Here is an 18,352-nt window from a genome sequence, read left to right on the forward strand (position 1 = left end):
TTTTGGTTAACAGTTACTAGAGCAGTAGTCATAGCGCCTTTACCAAAATTGTTAAAGTTACTTGGGCTGATAATTCTATCAAGGCATCTACATTATGAACTCCTGCTGCTCCTCTTGTTGCAACTTGTCTAGTTAATGGCCACTGATAATTATTATTAGCTATCCTTTCCAAAATTTCATAAGCTTCATTATAAGATTTAGACAACAAGGCCCAATTTGCTGAAGCGTCCACCATTATCTAGTGTTTGGGTTGAGACCATTATAGAAAGTTTCCAACTGTATGCAGCACAAAATACCATGATGAAGACATCTCCTGCATAACTCCTTAAATCTTTCTTATGCATCATACAAACTCTCATCTTCAAGTTGATGGAAAGATGTGATCTCATTCCTCAATTTTGCATTCTTGGTCAGTGGGAAGTATTTCATCCAGAATTTATCAGCCAAGTCATTCTATGTAGTGATGGAATCAGGTGATAAAGAATTCCACCATATGCTTGCTTGATCTCTCAAAGAAAACAGGAAAAGTCTGAGTCTCAATGCTTCATTCGTTGCTCCAACAATTTTAAAGGCATCACTTACTGAATTGCCCCACTGTCTGCAATATCTAAAACATCATGGGTTTAAGCTCAAAATTGTCAGCTTGAACATCGGGTTTAACTATTTTAGGATGTATGCACATGAGGAGTCAACACTTCATAGTCTCGAATGGCTCTATCTCTATTGTTCGCCATGTGAAGAACGTTGTTATTCCCTGGTTTTCTTTTAACATTTTGTCCATTCAGACGTTCATGTACATTGACTGGTTGTAGTTCTCCTCGGGGGTTCAAGTTTCTCATCTCTTGCAAATTATCCATTGCTACATCAGCTTGTAATTTCCAATGCTCTCTTCTCAATCTCCTTACAATTCTTTAAATTTTTATGTCAAATTGGAATTCAATAGATTTATATTTGCGCATGCTATGACTGGTAGATCACTTATGCCAACAAAATAAACAAATTAAAATAGAATTAAAAATTAGCACCGTTAAAACTAATTTCACAAATTATAATAAACAATCAATCCTTAGTAACGGCGCCAAAAACTTGTTGTAACTTTTTAATGCTATGGGTGTTAATGTGAAAGTGTATACAACAAGTAATATAATGATGAATATTTAAGATCGTTTCCACATAGATTGATGTTATCATACTTGTTACAACAATATTAACAGTGTAGATTTTGTTAAGTTAAAATAAAACAATTAATAAAACTAATATACTAATTAAAATAAAAATGCACTAAATGAAATGCAATAAAGTAAATTATCACGTTAAATTCAAGGATAAAACCAATGAGAATATAGAATAGTTGAGTGATGAAATTCACTTAATGGTTTTGACTATTTTTCTAATGTTTGACTTGGTTCATATTGCATCTGCTATAACACTACACATAATCATTATGATGTTGGATATTTTATACCTATATGCAATCTAACAGTGATAAGTTGTTATGCCAATATAAGATATAACATTATACGCTTAAGTTCTAATTACCCTACAAGGTGAATCACTATGTTTAGTTCATCCCTAATTTTAGATTAAGCATGGCCTTTTTAGAATCAAGTAAACTTAACTCAGGAAATTCAATCTAAAACCAAGTATTGCTCTGATATGTTCCACTAAGATAAGGTCTTTTGTAGCTCTTTCTTAGCTAGTATCATTAAATGGGTGATCAGCCGAAATAATAAATAGAAATAAATACTATCAAAATAAAATGTTATAACAAACATGCAGCAACACATATATTTAGTAAATAAACTATCAAGATTATTTATCACTCAACCACAAATAATTTTAGTTCATGATTTGCAAAAGAAAAATAAAGAAAAGAGTTGTAACCATCAAATATATCTCCATGAATAAATAGAAAACAAGAAAGAACAAGAAGGACTAATTTTCAATGGATCTCTACGTTTTCTCCTCTGGTGCAGCCTTCAAAATCTCTCTTGAATTATGTTTTTCTTTTGTTTCTTTGTGGCTTTTCTTCTTGGATAATGCTCTCCTTTTCTTTTGTGTGTGTACTTCTTTTATAGATGAAAATTAGGGTAAACAGAAGTCTAGGGCACATATTTTCCAGATTATGAAACTCTAGATCGCAATCATCTAAATATCTCAAGCGAAATCATCTTTGTCGTTGTTCCAGGATTACTACAGCAACGAATAATACAACAACGGATGCTATAGCAAGAGCTATAACATATGCACTATTTTAGACTTGTTTCAATTCTTCTATAGTCAAGTTCTTTTCCATCTTTTGCAAGTCTATTGCAGCAACATTCATTCTTTGAAATTTGAGCTTTCGGTCACCTACAATTATGCATACAATCTAAACACACAAATTATTCTAAAACAAGGCAATTTATTAAAAATAAACTAAAATGGATATTCATGCAAAATAAAATTAAAATGCAATACAAACATGTCATTTACTTTCTAAATAATCATGATTTAAGTCTAAAAGTGTCATGATAATTCTCATACCACGACGAGAGTGTTTCGTAGATGAAAGGTTTGGTCAACCTGGCGGAGAATAAAAACTGCTCTCAAAGGCTTCTTTAGTAATTCATCAATAACATCCTTTAATGCTGCATGTTAGTAAAAATAGAAATAAATATAAAATCAGTACCGAAATTATATAGTTCAAGCCAACAGTTAACGATTAAAATATTTCAAAAAAATCGTGTCGGTTTGTTATTGGAGCGAAAGCTGGCCCAATAACAAGGCCCATTTCAAAACCTCGAGGTCCGATCTGGAAAAGGAAGCTTGTAAAATCAGTGGTTGATCCGTTAAGAAATTGTAACACGCAACCCATAGAAAGCAAATTCCTTCACGTTTAACCGATTGAAAATAGCATTGAGCTCATCCTTCCTCAATCTAGCCTAATGAATTAGTGGTAAGAGGATTAGCTTTTTTTTCCGCAGTCAGACTTAGTCCCGCTCGATTCTCCACTTTCTAGAACAATCCCCCTGGAAAATGTTATACCTCATTAAAAGAAAAGCAATACTAATTTCTTTTTGAAAATAGAGGAATAATCCGAGCAAAGAAACCAAAAACGTGTAAACTACAGATAGCTCATTAAACAAACGAGTAAAAAGTAATTTGGAATCAGAAAAAAAACAAGTAGTGTATGTTTCGTGAGACTAAATAAAAAGAGGAGTAATATAATGATAAAAAGAAAATAAGAACACTATTCATGTATGAAGTGTACAAAAAATAAAATTATCAATAACAAAACAACATTATCAAAAGTATCTGAAATTAATTTCAAAACACATAAAAATAAAAGATTGACTCACCTATAGCATACAATCTCCATGTGATTTAACAATAATTATGACGCGTTAATGATCGTGAGAATATTTCAAGAGCTTAGTATTTGAAAAAGTGATTTCAAAAACACCAAAAACAATCAATAACTCACCCATGGTGCATCAGTGTTCACGAGAATACTTCAAGAGCTTAGTATTTGAAAAAGTGATTTAAAAAAAAAACTAAAAACAGTCATTAACTCACCTATGATGCATCAGTGTTCCTGAGAATACTAAGGTACTTTAAAAAGTGACTTCAAAAAACAATAAAAACAATAATTAACTGACTTATTGTTTGTTATCATTTGTGGTGCCACCACTGGCACAAATTGTTCGTTGTCGTTGTAGAAAGAAGAGTAAGAACAATGAATTAAAAACATAAATAACATAGTGTAAAACTTGATAAAATGAAAATTGTTTAACAATAGAAAGAAGAGTAGGAAAAATTAATTAAAAACACAAATAACATAATGTAAAACTCGATAAAATGAAAATCGTTTAACAATCATACGAAAGTAAAACTTGGTAAAATCAAAATCGTTTAACAATCTTATGAATGTAAAACTCAATATAATGAAAATCGCTTAACAATCTTACCTAGAGCTATCATTTTCTGGAGTTTTATCACTTTCTTCATCATAAAGGAGCGGTGCCTTGGACCAGTCAAAACAGTTAATGGCGATCCGATATCTGGCAGAAAGTCAATAACGGCTATTTTCCGCTCCAACTATATATAAAGTCAATCAAATTCAAATAAGGGTTGATTAAAATGCTATCATTAAGCTTGTAATTGAGAATACAACATTCATTGAGCTTTAAATTCCTTCTTGTTTCATTTATTCACACATTGAGCATTGATTTGTAATCATATATTTTGTGTGAAAACACATTTGTAATCTTTATTTTGAGTGATTGTAAGTGTTGGGATACAATTGGGTTAAGAGATTGGGGATATCTCTTGGTGTAAAGGTTGATTAACACCTGCGAAGTCCATTGTAAGTGTTCTTAAAGTCTTGGAGGCTTGACTAGTGGAATCTTCAAGTCCAGTGAGCTTGGAGGCGTGAATGTAGGAAAGGTTTACCGAACCCCGCAAAAATCTCTATGTTTGAATCTCTCTTCCCTTATCTTTTTACATTTTGGTTGATTTATTTATTGTTATTTTAAATTCGTTCAAGATTTGCATTAAGTTTTGTTCAAACATTGCATAAATTTTTAGAAACCCAATTCACCCCCTCTTAGGTTGCTTAGACAGTATTTTCCTAATAATAATAATAAAATTGTTTCCTTGTATCATTTAAAAATTTGTTTTCCTATCAACAGCTGTTGTCCTCCTTTCTTTCCATCAAGCCATGTTATTCCATGTTCTCCATTTACTTTTACATTTCGAGCCTCATGACATCAAGGAAAAAGGATTCTAACACCTGAAATAAATCAATAGGAAGAAATTAAACAACTCCATATAATTCTACCGCTTTACCTTCAGCAACCCCATGGTGTGTATGAGAAAAAATTATTAACATGGTTGAATTACATTAAAGGAACCATTAATTATTACAGAAGTATAAAGCTAACAAAAACACAAAAGTCACCATGACATGTTTCAAATTATTTGCAAAATATGATAAATTCAATTGCATCGATTCTAAAGATAACTTTCACGTAAGAAATTAAGCAGGAAATATAAACGGACATAAAGTATGTTGAAGAATTTGTCATATTTAGAATGAATGAAATACAATTCACTATTAAGTACAACAACAAAAGTTACAAATTAAGTTACTCACGCAACTTTTCCAGAATACTCGTGAACTTGGTCCGCTGCAATGTCAAAGTTACACAATAATCAAGCAGAAATATTAGCTCTCCGCTGATAAATTAGGGAAAAAAATGAAAAAAAAAAAAGGACAAAGTGACCAAATATTGGCGGGCTTACCCCAAAAATCAGAATTGAAGTTTAGAACTTCTGCAATGAAGATATCAAGCACAGTACTTCGATTACATCGATTCATGGTTTGGCTTACCTGATTCTTGTCAATGAAAATTAAAGTTAGTAAAAAACTAGCGTACTAATAAAATGCTTCATATTTTAGAATAAAATGACTGAGCGAAATCCAAAGTTTAGCACTAAAACTATTGGACTTCTTTATCGTTCCAATGAATGAAATGTATTCACTCTAACTAGTCAAATAGTTATTGTACATAAATCGGTGTTAATTTATTTTATTTTTCTATTGAATGAAAAAACCGAGAATATTTATCATAGTTCAGAGTCATGCTATATCGTTACATCATATGTAATGTACAACAACCCTCGAGTTGTTACCTAAAACTAAAATATTACTGCATGTAAAATAATTGAGTTGTTATAAGTGACAAACTCATGGATTTGCTATATCTTACATTATGTATAAGATAGTGTAGTTCCATTGTTTATTTATTTGTCAAATTTTCTAGTTAAATGTCATTTTCCATTGTAGTTTTGTTTTCTTGTTTTTAAATCCTTTTGACCAGTGAGATTATCATTGGTGGTATGTTTGAGGAGATTGCTAATAGGGATAATGATAAGTTTCTTTTTGTAATAAAAATGTGTTTTATCTGTTGTATTTAAATAATTCAAATCTTTATTGCTATCCATATATGCAAGGTGGAGGATTTTTTTTTTTTCTATTTGATAATATTTGAAAATGACTACAATATATAGTTATTTTGAGATAAAAGTCATAATTTGTTTCTATAATAATGCTTCTTTAAATGCATCCAAATATAACAAATTGTTGCTTGAAATATTCTAACCTTAATTTTCCGCTAATTTTATCTAATTCAAGAGTATTTTTCTTCTTTTATTTTAACAAATCCCCAAAAAAAAAATCCTTAAAACAAAAACACGAAAAAAAAAACAACCTTTTACCGGTGTAGAGTTAGCTAGTTAACTGTGATCAGATTCACTGATAAATGAAAGATAAATTAAAATTTGTTCTGTCTGTTGTTACTTGTCGGTGGGATGTTATAACTGGATTATTGTTTATGCATCAATAGGCTTACAACTCCATAAATATCATGCATTTCAGAACCACAACATTGCTATCTTTATTTATTTATTTATTTTCCTTTCATTCACTTTGCATAAACACATTTCATTTCTTGTAATTTTATCACCACCTTCTATGGCTATGAAGACTCTAACTTTGTCACCAAAACCAGCCGAAATCAAACCTTTAGCCTACAACTCTTCTTCTAGTATTGAGCCTTTAGGCTATAACATTTGGGGTATCAACTTCGGAGAAGATTACTTTGTCACAGCGGTGACTTCTTGTGCTTCGGATGTTGATCGTTGGATAGCTCGAACGATCAACGTTCATCGTTGGAGGCTTCACAAACTTGTTGTAGGTCTTGATACAGAATGGTGTTTGCCCACCGAGACAAACAAACACCAGAAAGTAGCAATCATTCAACTCTGTGTAGGCCAAAGATGTCTTGTATTTCAGCTATGTCACAAAGACAGAATGCCGCAATCTCTTGTCGATTTTCTTGCGAATGATAAGTTTACGTTCGTGGGGAAAGGAATCGAGAACGACGCCAATAAACTATACCAAGATTATGGACTGAATGTGGCAAGAACAATGGATGTTGCTGATATGGCTGCAGCAAAATATGATGATGAAGAGTTGAAGAGATTTGGGTTAAAGAGATTGGTTCTAAAATTCCTTCACGTTGAGATGGAGAAATCTAAACGTATTACGTTGAGTAAATGGGATGTAAACAAACTGAGTAAACAACAGATTCGATATGCTGCAATCGATGCATTTGTTTCTTTCAAGTTAGCTATTGAACTGAAGAAGGAGATAATTGCAGTGCCAAAACCCATAACCTTCGATGCATTTGTTTCTTTCAAATTAGATCATGAACTAACCAAGCCTGGAATTTATTGAACAACTTTTGCCCTTCTTTTTTCCTTTTTCTTTTCCCCCCTTTTTACTAGTACTGAACATACTATTTGTAATGAGTGAGACCATCTGTACTTTCATAATGGATGAACTTGTTTTTACCTATTCGAGATTAAAAAGAAAATCAATAAATAAAGAAATGAAAGATATCTACATCAGCTATTACCCTCTCAAATTTGATATATTAATTTCCAAAACGGAAATATGTTTTAAGAGAACATAAAACTCACAAACTGAACAATAAAAACAACAGTTCAATTATGATTCGTATTGAAATTTGATCTATAGGATACAAAGAATGCGCTAAATCAGAATGTTAAATTGGAAAAAGATTAGCAGTTATCCAATTGCTATCACAACAAATATATTATATATATACACGGCTAAAACAGAAAATTTTTAACCAGCTCTACAAAGGCACAATAACTTATCCGCATACCCAACTCATCGTCCATTGCAATCTTGCGTGCCAGATATGAATGATTCTTCAGAAAATAAAACGAGGGCCTGGTGGATAAAAAGTACTAATCTCAGTAAATTCATAACAATAGATTATGAGAAATAATCAACATCTCTATCAATGAAATCTACAGGGTTGCAAATACGCACAGGCAATTTGTGGATTCTGGGGAAAATAGATGTTTGATTCAAAACTTGCCTGCTCAACACAATCTTAATTATCCATTCTCAACATGAATCGAACCCTGCAAACAGTGGATCGTGGGTCTAGCCACTAGCTCTGTACAGCCTTTCAAGGCCTATGTGCTCCGTGGTTGGGATTGAAAATTCAACCAACAGTAGACCTTTGCAGAAAAAAGATGACATTTTTAACATGCAAACTTAGCTGCACAAGCCTAAGAGGGCGCAGAGGCGCTGGGAAGTAATTTACAGAAACGCTTATTGAAACTGACATAATAAGCCAGTTAATCAAAAGAATAGGCACCTTGATGGGCATCTTGGATATCCTTCAGACCCAAATTCAAACCATCTATAGATTGCAGCATGGAATTGGGAACTTGAAACTTCAACTGAAAGCTATCTCATATTTTGTGGGACAGGAATTCATTCTCATGCAATTCCAACATCACAATCTAAAGCCCTGCCCAGGTTGCAAATGATGAACATCACAAAAATGATAACTAATTCAATTTCAAATAGGGACAAAACATAAACAAATAAGTAATGATTCTTTTAAGACACGTCATCACCCAATTCAACAATGGTGAAAGAATAGCCAAGCTCATAATTAAAGTTTCCTAATGTCTTACCCTACAGACATGCATCTCTAATATTTTAAATCATCAATAGAAATTATAATAAATATCTACTATAGAATAGAAAAATTCATATCCTAATAACATTGACTTACAGAGAATGAAGATGAGGTAAACTCCAGATAACTTTTTCACCCAACAAGTTCCAAGCTTTATTTCCTCCACAATGGAAAATGTAAAATGCTCTTTTCTGTGAAGTAATAACTAACTGCGGATTATGGGATATGGGGTATGTGTATCCCTATACCTTTTTAACTATGAGTTTGTTCTCACAAAGCTAAGATGAGATAAATAATTGCTCTCTGCAAAGTCATGTAGTGTACGATGAGATCGAGCCCCTTCACGTTCAGGTTTGACAAGCTCTTCTTTCAACAATCTTCTACACCTATCGGTATCCTAGAGAAGCATGCAGCAAATTATTAAACTGAGTCAATTAGTAGACAATGTAATGACCAAAATGTTTGTGTATATTACAAGAGAGCGATCTATTGAAAGACAATTATTGTTAAACATAATAATGCAGAACTTTTCCATCCTCTCTCTCCCTCCCTCTCTCTCAGAACAAGTATATATTCTCTCTACTGTACAGATGACTGGATAAAAGCGCCAGAGAATCTTTGTACTGCTATAGGATCTCATCAAGTTCACAGGATTCAGACATGCGGCCCCAAACCTGTTAGTACTGGGCCAAGATAGATCCACAGGCTCCTATATGCTGACGCAAGGCAATAAATGTGAAACAATATAACTAAGTGCAGTTTTCATTATAAAATCATATATACATCATTTTCACAATCTATGTATTCTTAATTCAAGTCAATATCCACAACCTAACAGCTCTTTCTTTGTACCCCCCCCCCCCCCCCCCCCCCCAACAACAATTAGACGGAAGGGTAATTGTTAATGGAATGTACCTTAATTTCAGTTATGAAAAACTTAATTGAGATTCTGCTCACATATTTGGAAACTATTTTACCAAAATCTATCAAATGCATATTTGCTACTAGATTTTCACTACAATCGAGGAGTTCTCTCCATATTTAAATTACCTGATGCACAATCACTGATTTGACAGAAGAAATAATATTAGAATCAGACTATACCTGTAGGAATTCAAGCATTTGCTCTTCAACTGTACCACGCATTGCCAAAGTTTCCACATGAATAGGACGAGTAGCGCCCATCCGATGAGCGCGACTAATGACTTGTTCCTCCATGCTGATAGGGTTTCAAACAAATGAGACAATTTAACTCCAATTAGGTTAAAAGAAAAGAAGGATCAATTAAGGTGTTAAACAGATGTTCAGACACAAAAATCCAATAAGAATAATCCAAAATCTATACGCAATTAGTTACAAATGCGTTGGTGAAAAGCACCTGCCGTAGTAGGTTGTATGAAGCAAAACTATATTAATAGCAGATAATAATACATTCTTTCCAATTCCCTAAATATAAATTTGTATGAAAATAAAACTTGTAACTAATCTAACATTGAGGCATTGAAGAAAGTAAGAAACTCATGTAAGCAAAATCTCAAATATCCTTGATCATGATAAAATAGTATTACCTTCCTTATCAAATAAAAAAGAAGATAAAATATTATTACCTTCTATCCCAGATTGGTTCCATTAGAAACACACGAGTTACAAAGCTCAAATCAAGACCCAATGATGCACTTCCATCCATTAAAAGAGCCAGACAGCTAGCGTCGTGCCGGAACATGTCCAGTGACTTTATCTGTTAAAGAAGAAGCAAATTAACTTAGAGCAAAAGAAGAAAAAATTGAAAAAAAATAAACTAGTTGCAGGAAATTGAGGACAAAGCACCTTGTTGCTAGAATGCATTGGACTGTACATACCAGCAAATTTGATACCAGCAACTGTTAACTGCCAAAAAGATGAGCAATTTGTAATCCACTGTCTATGAAATAAACCACAAAAAGGCATGCCTACAAAATGAGAAAATACTGCTACCTGCTGCTCGATGACATGTATATGCTCAAGAAATTGAGAAAAAATAATAACTTTATCAGGGAGTGCCTTGTTAGACTCCAAATTTGGTCTGTATAAATCTTGCTTCAAAAATGTGTTTGTATTGCTCCACTGAGGGGTGAAAGGTAGCTCCTCAATGTGTTTGACACTACTGTCCTCATTAAAAGCATAACATATCTCCCAATTAGCCTCCTGCAATACTTTCAACTTCTCTACAAGATAAGCAACTTTACTGCTAGATGTTGACTGCCAATCAGGATTCCAATCATCCTAAATAAGTGTAAACAAATGCACTGTTAACATTCTTTACATATGAACGTTGACAAATAAAAATAATCCAGTTTTAATAGGAATGTTGATAGAAGTATTTCAACTTTGAAGATTGCGTACCTGCCTATACGAAGGTTGTAACTCAATAAGATCTTTAGGGACTGGCCACTTTGGGTTGGGATTTTCAGGGCGGGTTAATATTTCAGGACTCTGCATCTCGTATAAGAAACCGCAGCCAGGCAAAGAGCACTTTTCACTGTCCATAGCAACACAATCAAGGCAAAGGATATGCCTGCAGGGTGTAATAACTGGTAGGCGGCACCATTCATTGCACCTAAGCCAAAAATAAGAGGATTTAAAACTAGTATTAATAAAAATTTCAGACATTTCACAGAAATTCAGAGAAAACCCCATAAAAGACCTCGAAAGCAAGGTATTACCTGAGACAATTACCACCATTAAGGAGGTTATATTTAATAAAAGCATACTCCTGTGATAGAGGATCGAGGCCATTTTCAACCAAAACATCCATAGTTTCTTGAATATCTTCGCCAGCATCAGTTACTTTAATGTGGCCAGCCACACAGCAGGATAGCCTTAGATTCCTAATAGTTGTACTTCGGAACTTCCACTGCTTTGGATTCAGTAAACTTTCAACATGTGAAGGATCGTTCCAATCAGCCATTAGTATATTACGCCGCACTGTAACTACCAATTCATTGTAAGTTCCTGCATGCTCCTCAGTGAAATTTAAAAATGTCACCTCCTTGATGCAAGGAGGAATGGTTTGCAAATCTGTCTTTCTTGCACTGATCATGCACCTATGGAGTAGCTGCAACAGACGGGATCGACCCTCCTCCATCTCTGCCTCAAATGGTCTAAGAATGCCACCATCCCATGCCTTTTGATTCTGGCCATATGCTTCTTCATGGAGGAACTTAAGCATTGGTTGAAGATGTGACAACTGGCTATTAGGTGTGTTTGGAGTCGGGGTTCCTGTTAATAACCAACGATTTGAAGCTGTCAATGAAATAGCCATTTGCAATTTGTTTGTCAAGTTAAGACTTGAACCAAGGGTATGCCCTTCATCTAACATAACCCTAAGCCAATGAACTTGCATCATTGGACTTTTCTTTCGCCGACCCCACTCTGCACTTAAACGGTTAAATGTAGTTATAACAACATCATAGTCCCAAGCCAGACTATGAGCAGAAGGCTTTTTATGATCGGTCCAGACAAAAAGACGCAACTGTCCAGGTCTGACATGCTGTTGGATTTGGGTTTTCCAATGATCAACTAAATATGACGGAACAACAATTAAAGTTGCTCTGGACAAATACAGTCGGACGGAATCTAACGGTTCACAAAGAGCGAGTCTGAGAGCAGCCAAATCAAATGCCAGGTTGTCAAGAGTTTTTGGGTAATACCACCTAGTAATACCTTTTTCCACTCTCCTTATAAGACCAAAGGCTTGAAATATTTTATGGAACCCTTGGGTTTCTCCAGCTGCATAACTACCTAATATTGGACTTGCCAAGCCTGTTGTTTCCATCTCTGAGAGTTCATCAGGAGAAAGTTTAGCCAGCCAAGTTAAGGCCTTTTTTGTCATAGAATTTATCAGCAAATAGTGCTCTTTCAGCACACTGATGAAAAATGACACATTTTGCTTTTTCCCATCAGAAGTTCCTTTTGCATGAAATCCTGGTAGGTAGGTAATAGACTGGCAATTATCCCAAGCTTCTTCAGGATCTCCACAACTCTGATGTGTGGGGTCAGAATTCATACTACAAAACCATGCTGCTGTAGCATCTGCGACACTTGCATCTAACAGCTTCCTCCACTTATGGCAGGCATCACACTGAACCCAAGTTTCATTACACGCAAAATGATCTGTGGAAACCTTCTCAGGCCTCTCACAGCTGTTTGACACTACATATGACAAACCGACCTGATTCCTTTTAGGTACCTGTCTAGAGCTATTTGCACGCTTCTTTGCTGTTGAGTTTCCTTTAGCATTTCTATCATTACAAATATTAGATTCTTCATCATAAGTATGAAAAAGATTCTTCTTGACTTGACCTAAGTTCCTTGTGCACCGAACTAAATGTGTTGCTGGCTCGGAGCTTGCAACTAAGGGTGATATCATATCTACGTCAGAGAAAGAACTAAATCCCTCAATCTCATCTCCTGGATCCACTAACCTGGCTCTTTTAAGCAGTGGGCATTTCAAATCGTCCATGGGAGTGAATTTACCTACAGATAGTTGTCTCCTACGAGCATTCTGACTAAAAGTTCTTTTCCCTAAACACATATTATTACATGTGAGTTTGTCACCACTAAGGTCATAATAGCCACATCTTGGATCACCATTATGTGTGCACCAAATAATTTTGACTCCATCTGGTGGGTCAGCCAATGTTCCCTGTGTCTTCAAAATTAAGGAAAGAGCAGTTATAGTCTTACCTAGGCCAGGTTCATCACAGAACATTCCCCCATGAAAATCTCTCATAGTCGGGGCAGTCCCAGTAGCAATATCACCAGAAACAGTGTTTACATAGAAATAAAACCCATCTTCAGTTGCAAGATCAATATACAGAGGATGTCGCAAAACTTCAGCATTCCGCTCACGGTGTAACATCCACTCAACTGCAGCTTGCTGATGAGGAAAAAGTTTGAGCTTCATACAAGGCATGATTGATGCAGCCAAGCATCTTAAATGGCGACAAGTTGCTGCAATTCTGACAAGGTCTATCGGGCCAAGTCTGGTTAGTATAGAGATTACAATATCATCTGCTATGTCTGAGATGCCAGTGCTGCAAGAGTTGTCTGCTGGTTTTACTCTAGATGAGTCAGGCTTCCCTTTATTTAACACATTAGGCAAGGTCTTAAAAACTTCATGAAGTTCAAATTGCACTTTCTTTGAGGAATCAGGAGCACCACAAAGCAACTTACAATCAAGAACGTGACAATCAGAAATATTCCAGATGCTACTATCACAACCATCCTTAAAGCACTCTCCACCATCAAGAAGCACGGACTTCCTCTTTTCCCAATCACAACTGCAGATGACTTAAACTGCATTAGCAAGATAGACAAACTGAAGCAAAAATTAAAGAACCACCACTCATTGTATTTTGGTGCTTTACTCATTGTATTTATACTATAAACATGTGATTGGGAAAATTATTAGTTCCTCAGCTCCTCCTACTGCAAATTAAAAGGTCTTCAGTACAAATAATTGCTTTTAAACAGAAAAAAGAAAAAAAAAAAGCTCATCTTTTGTACGGAGAGTTGCATGATTTTTTTAGCAACTCTACATCCAAAAAGTAGCAGACCGTGATTTTGATTTTAGCAAACTAAGCCCCTGCATAATTACTCGAAAGCTAAATATCCTATGAGTAAAGCTAGTGACACTAAGTCAAGTGATTCATCACCAAACTACCATATTATTTCCACCAATACACTTCTAAGCGATATCTCAATGGATTTCATTCTAAGTAATGTGTAACTAATTTTTGTGTATGATTAAATTCCATAACTTCTGAATTTTTTTTTCTTTTTCACTGTTTTAAACTGTACCACATAAAATATTTTAAACTGTTTACTTTTTACTGAGTAATAAACATGTATTGTGTACCTCACGTGTCTGAACAGAGAACCGGCAATGGCGCCGGATTTTGGAAACTGCCAACAGGACCACGCGGCTATAGGCAAATAAATATCAACAAGCACAGCAGCTCTAGCCGCCCCGTTCTCTCCAATCTCCACGCGCATAACTCGCGCCTCAATCTTCAAGCACTTCTGATTAACCAACGACTGTAGCTGATGCACCACGCTCATGCTCCCATTCACCAAACCTATCCTCTTCCTCCTCCTCAGCCTCCTCTTAGAGCTTGAACCTTCCGCCGAAGAAACGTCGCCGTTGCTGCTGATAGGAGATAAAACGACGCCGTTCTCGGATCTGAAGCCGCCGCTAAAGATTTGGCATGGAGTTTTAACAGGTAAGTTGCAGAGAGGGGGCTTGACTGCCAAAACTGCACATAGGAAACCGCAGAGTTTGTGGTCGTCGAACGACGTCGTGTCGTCCATTGCAGGCTGAACGTAACGAAAAACGTTACGCTTTACGAAGAAGAAGAAGCGTGAATGGGTCGTTACTTATGGGTGCAGGACAGTGGGGCCCCTGTAAGGATTGATAGAATGCGCTGAGGAGTATGGTACGTTCCGTGTCGATCTTTTGATCGTCATAGAATGGAAGTTGGAGGATGAGATTTCGGGAAATCGAATATTCTCTTCTTTTACCTGGGGCCGTGGACTGTGGGCTGGCCTTTTGAGGTGGGTGCTGGCCACTGGGTTAGGGTATTTTGGCCTTTCATAATTACTATTTTGTCCTCAAATCTAACATGTAGCACTCTGGTTCGCATTTTGTAATGAATTGGTAATAGATAGGGTAAAAGCCCGTTTAGTCCTTATATTTTAAAGTTAGTGTCTGTTTAGTCCTTATATTTTTAAAAATACCTTAAACTATCCCTACTATTAAATTATTGACACTTTTGCCATTATCTTTTATTCCTTTTAACTTATTTTTATAATATTGCCCTATTATAATAATTTTTTAGACATTATTAAAAAGAAAAAAAATAACCCTATTATAATAAATTTTTTTAGACATTATTAAAAAGAAAAAAATAAATTACCAGTTTAACACCAAAAAATAAAATAAAATAAAAAATATATATTAATTTTTGTGGAACACACTCTTGAGTTAAAATATTAATTTTTCTAAAAAAATTGATAATGTAATTTTTTACGATATTAATTTTTTAGACATACGTGAGCTTCCACAAAAATTAATATATACCTTTTTTGTTTTTATTTTATTTTTAAGTTTAATTTGATAATTTAATTTTTTATTAATATCCAAAAAGAAACATTATTGTAAAAATGTAATATTGTAAAAGCAAGTTAAAAATAATAAAAAAATAATGGCATAAGTGTCAATATTTAGTAGCAGGGACGTTTTGAGGTGTTTTTAAAAATACAGGGACTAAATAGACACTAACCTCATAATATAGGGACTAAACAAGCTTTTGCCCGTAATAGATATATTAGTATATTACCTAAAAAGGAGTATTAAACTGTTGGCGTATTTTTAAAGTTTAAAAATAATATTTGGCTTTTTTTAAAAGCCTGTTATTAAACAGTATATATTTATATACATACCGAATCAATGCCTAATATTTGCTATACACACAATTCATGAATTAAAAAAATTAAAATTACCAAATATTATTGTTATATTGTATAGCATAATGGTTGTCCTTATTCTTCATTCAACCGAAATTTATGAAGTAATTGTACGTGCAGTTTCAGTTTAGTCGCTGATGTTCTATTTCATTAAATTACGAATATAATTGATTGAGTTTAGTATTACAAAGCTATTGACTTTATGTGCATTAAGCCTCATAAGTTTTGTTTTCATAATTTTGAATGCTTCTTCTCATTAGTTAATGATTTCTAAAATTTCTTAAAGTGTTGATTTTAATGTTTGAAATTTCAAATGATATCCGTAGTTTTATTTATTTTATTAACGAAATTATACTTTATTATAAGGGTTCCTCTATGATGCTGTAATTTTTTTACAGCATCAATAATGTTTTTAATTGTTTACCATTGGATTTAATCAATGGTACACAATATTTGTAGTAAAAAAAAATGGTAAACGGTTAATAAATGTGTAAGGGGTGGAGAATTTTGTAAATTAACTATGACTATCTTCAGAGTTTGAAACAATTTCACTTAAATAGTATATTTTATTTAAAATTATTTTTTAATCTTCCTTTAAATTTGAAATGTGATAATCTTTTTTAAATAAATCTTTCAAAATCTATTACCATGAAGTATAAAATATAATGGTAGGTTATTTAACACAAATCAAATAAATAAGTTGCAATCGTAAAATTTATATATGATATAATAGTAATAAATAACACAACTAAGTACATATACTTAAGTAAATGTCATAATTACATCAATAAACTCATTATTGAGATTGCTTGTAACATAAAAATTACTTGATCACGCATGTTTTAATAAAATTTAATATCGTATATTAAAATACTCATTATTTTATATAATATTAAGGGTCATTGTATAATTGATTATAAAGTATGTATTATTTTTAATACCTATTTAACATACTTATTCTCTGAATTTTATATTTATCTTACAATTAATATCCTTTCATGATAGGGATTTTAAGTTTTATAAGCCTATATATTTTCATTTTATTTTCAAATATCACTTTGTTAATTTCATAAAAGTTAAATCTAATATATATTCCTAATGAACTTTAGTTTATGAATCGTGAAAGATTATTTTATTTATATCCTTTGATTGTAATTATAAAATTTTATGTTATTAAGAGTCATTACTTTTGTTATGATGATTAATAGTGACAATAAATAAAATATTACCTCCAATAATATTTACGTGAGAAAAAAAGTGAAAGAAAATCATTTATATTTTTAGATTTTTATTGACATGATAGGAAATTATCTCAGCCTTATAAAATTTAACTTTCACAAGTTTGTTTTCATTTTATTTTCAAATGTCACTTTGTTAATTTCATAAAAGTTAAATCTAACACATATTTTTAATTAACTTTAGTTTATGAATCATGAAAGATTATTTTAGTGTTATTCTTTGATAGTAATTATAAAATTTTTATGCTACGAAGACTCATTACTTTTATTATGATAATTAATAGTGACAATAAATAAAATATTACATCAAATAATATTTAATGGACAAAATGAGGAAAAAAATCATTGTATGTTTTTATATTTCCATTATGAAGATATGGTTTGGGATACTTTAACTTAAAATTTTGGCACAATATTTGAGCCACTAATATCTCATAGTCTAATGGTTGATATTGAAAGTTAAAGTATCATTTTATAATGTTATATCCTCCACCATTGAATTGCATGAAATAAATAGTTTAATTTTTTGATAAAAATTTAAATCAAAATATTTCTCACTCTATAGTTATATAGACATATATATTTTTCAATAATAATTGGTGAATAAAATATTTCTTATTTGTTGTGATTCATATAGTATTATTAATAAAACACATATAAAATAGTTTATTGCAATGCTTTCTATTATCATTATTGTTTAGGTATTAATGGTTTGTAATTAAATTCATACAATACAAATTATTACAAGATTTTGTGTTAAATAACCTACTTGATATTATATTTTATACTTAATGGTAACTGATTTTGGAAGACTTATTTAAAAGAAATTATCATATTACAAATTTAAAGGAGGGCTGAAAAGTAATTTTAAATAAAATATACTATTTAAGTGAAATTGTTTCAAACTCTAAGGGTGGTCACAATTATTTTACAAAAATTATCTACCCACTTGAACGGTTACCATTATTTTTAAATTATTTTTTTAGAACAAATATTGTATACCGTTGATTAGATCTAAAATCATGCATCAATTAAATC

General features: G+C 32.8%; 2 protein-coding genes and 1 non-coding gene across 8 annotated transcripts; 2 read left to right on the forward strand and 1 right to left on the reverse strand.

Annotated features, from left to right (window-relative positions):
- The first annotated feature begins 292 nt into the window (after positions 1–292).
- On the forward strand, positions 293–399 carry LOC112095557. The gene has a single exon (XR_002903936.1). It is a non-coding gene; the product is annotated as a small nucleolar RNA R71 (small nucleolar RNA).
- Positions 400–6,462: 6,063 nt separating this feature from the next.
- Positions 6,463–7,393, forward strand: LOC18033529 (Werner Syndrome-like exonuclease). The gene has a single exon (XM_006420663.2). It carries the CDS (start codon positions 6,518–6,520, stop codon positions 7,280–7,282), a length of 765 nt encoding a protein of 254 aa, XP_006420726.2. The 5' UTR covers positions 6,463–6,517; the 3' UTR covers positions 7,283–7,393.
- A 138-nt stretch (positions 7,394–7,531) lies between these two features.
- LOC18033329 (F-box protein At3g54460) lies at positions 7,532–15,139 on the reverse strand. 6 transcript variants are annotated; one of them, XM_024180467.1, is made up of 11 exons: positions 14,470–15,137; positions 11,273–13,891; positions 10,953–11,166; positions 10,545–10,832; positions 10,430–10,450; positions 10,178–10,308; positions 9,675–9,789; positions 8,667–8,967; positions 8,241–8,396; positions 7,907–8,100; positions 7,532–7,804 (listed from the first exon to the last, which is right to left on the reverse strand). In XM_024180467.1, exons 1-8 carry the CDS (start codon positions 14,919–14,921, stop codon positions 8,827–8,829), a joined length of 3,981 nt encoding a protein of 1,326 aa, XP_024036235.1. In that variant the 5' UTR covers positions 14,922–15,137; the 3' UTR covers positions 7,532–7,804; positions 7,907–8,100; positions 8,241–8,396; positions 8,667–8,826. The 6 variants fall into 6 exon arrangements, with proteins under 6 accessions (XP_024036235.1, XP_024036225.1, XP_024036220.1 ...); XM_024180457.1 differs by having other exon boundaries at positions 8,241–8,388; positions 10,398–10,457; XM_024180452.1 differs by having other exon boundaries at positions 10,398–10,457.
- Positions 15,140–18,352: the final 3,213 nt, after the last annotated feature.

The sequence above is a fragment of the Citrus clementina genome, unplaced genomic scaffold, assembly GCF_000493195.1.
Source record: "Citrus clementina cultivar Clemenules unplaced genomic scaffold, Citrus_clementina_v1.0 scaffold_9, whole genome shotgun sequence".
NCBI lineage: Eukaryota > Viridiplantae > Streptophyta > Magnoliopsida > Sapindales > Rutaceae > Citrus > Citrus x clementina.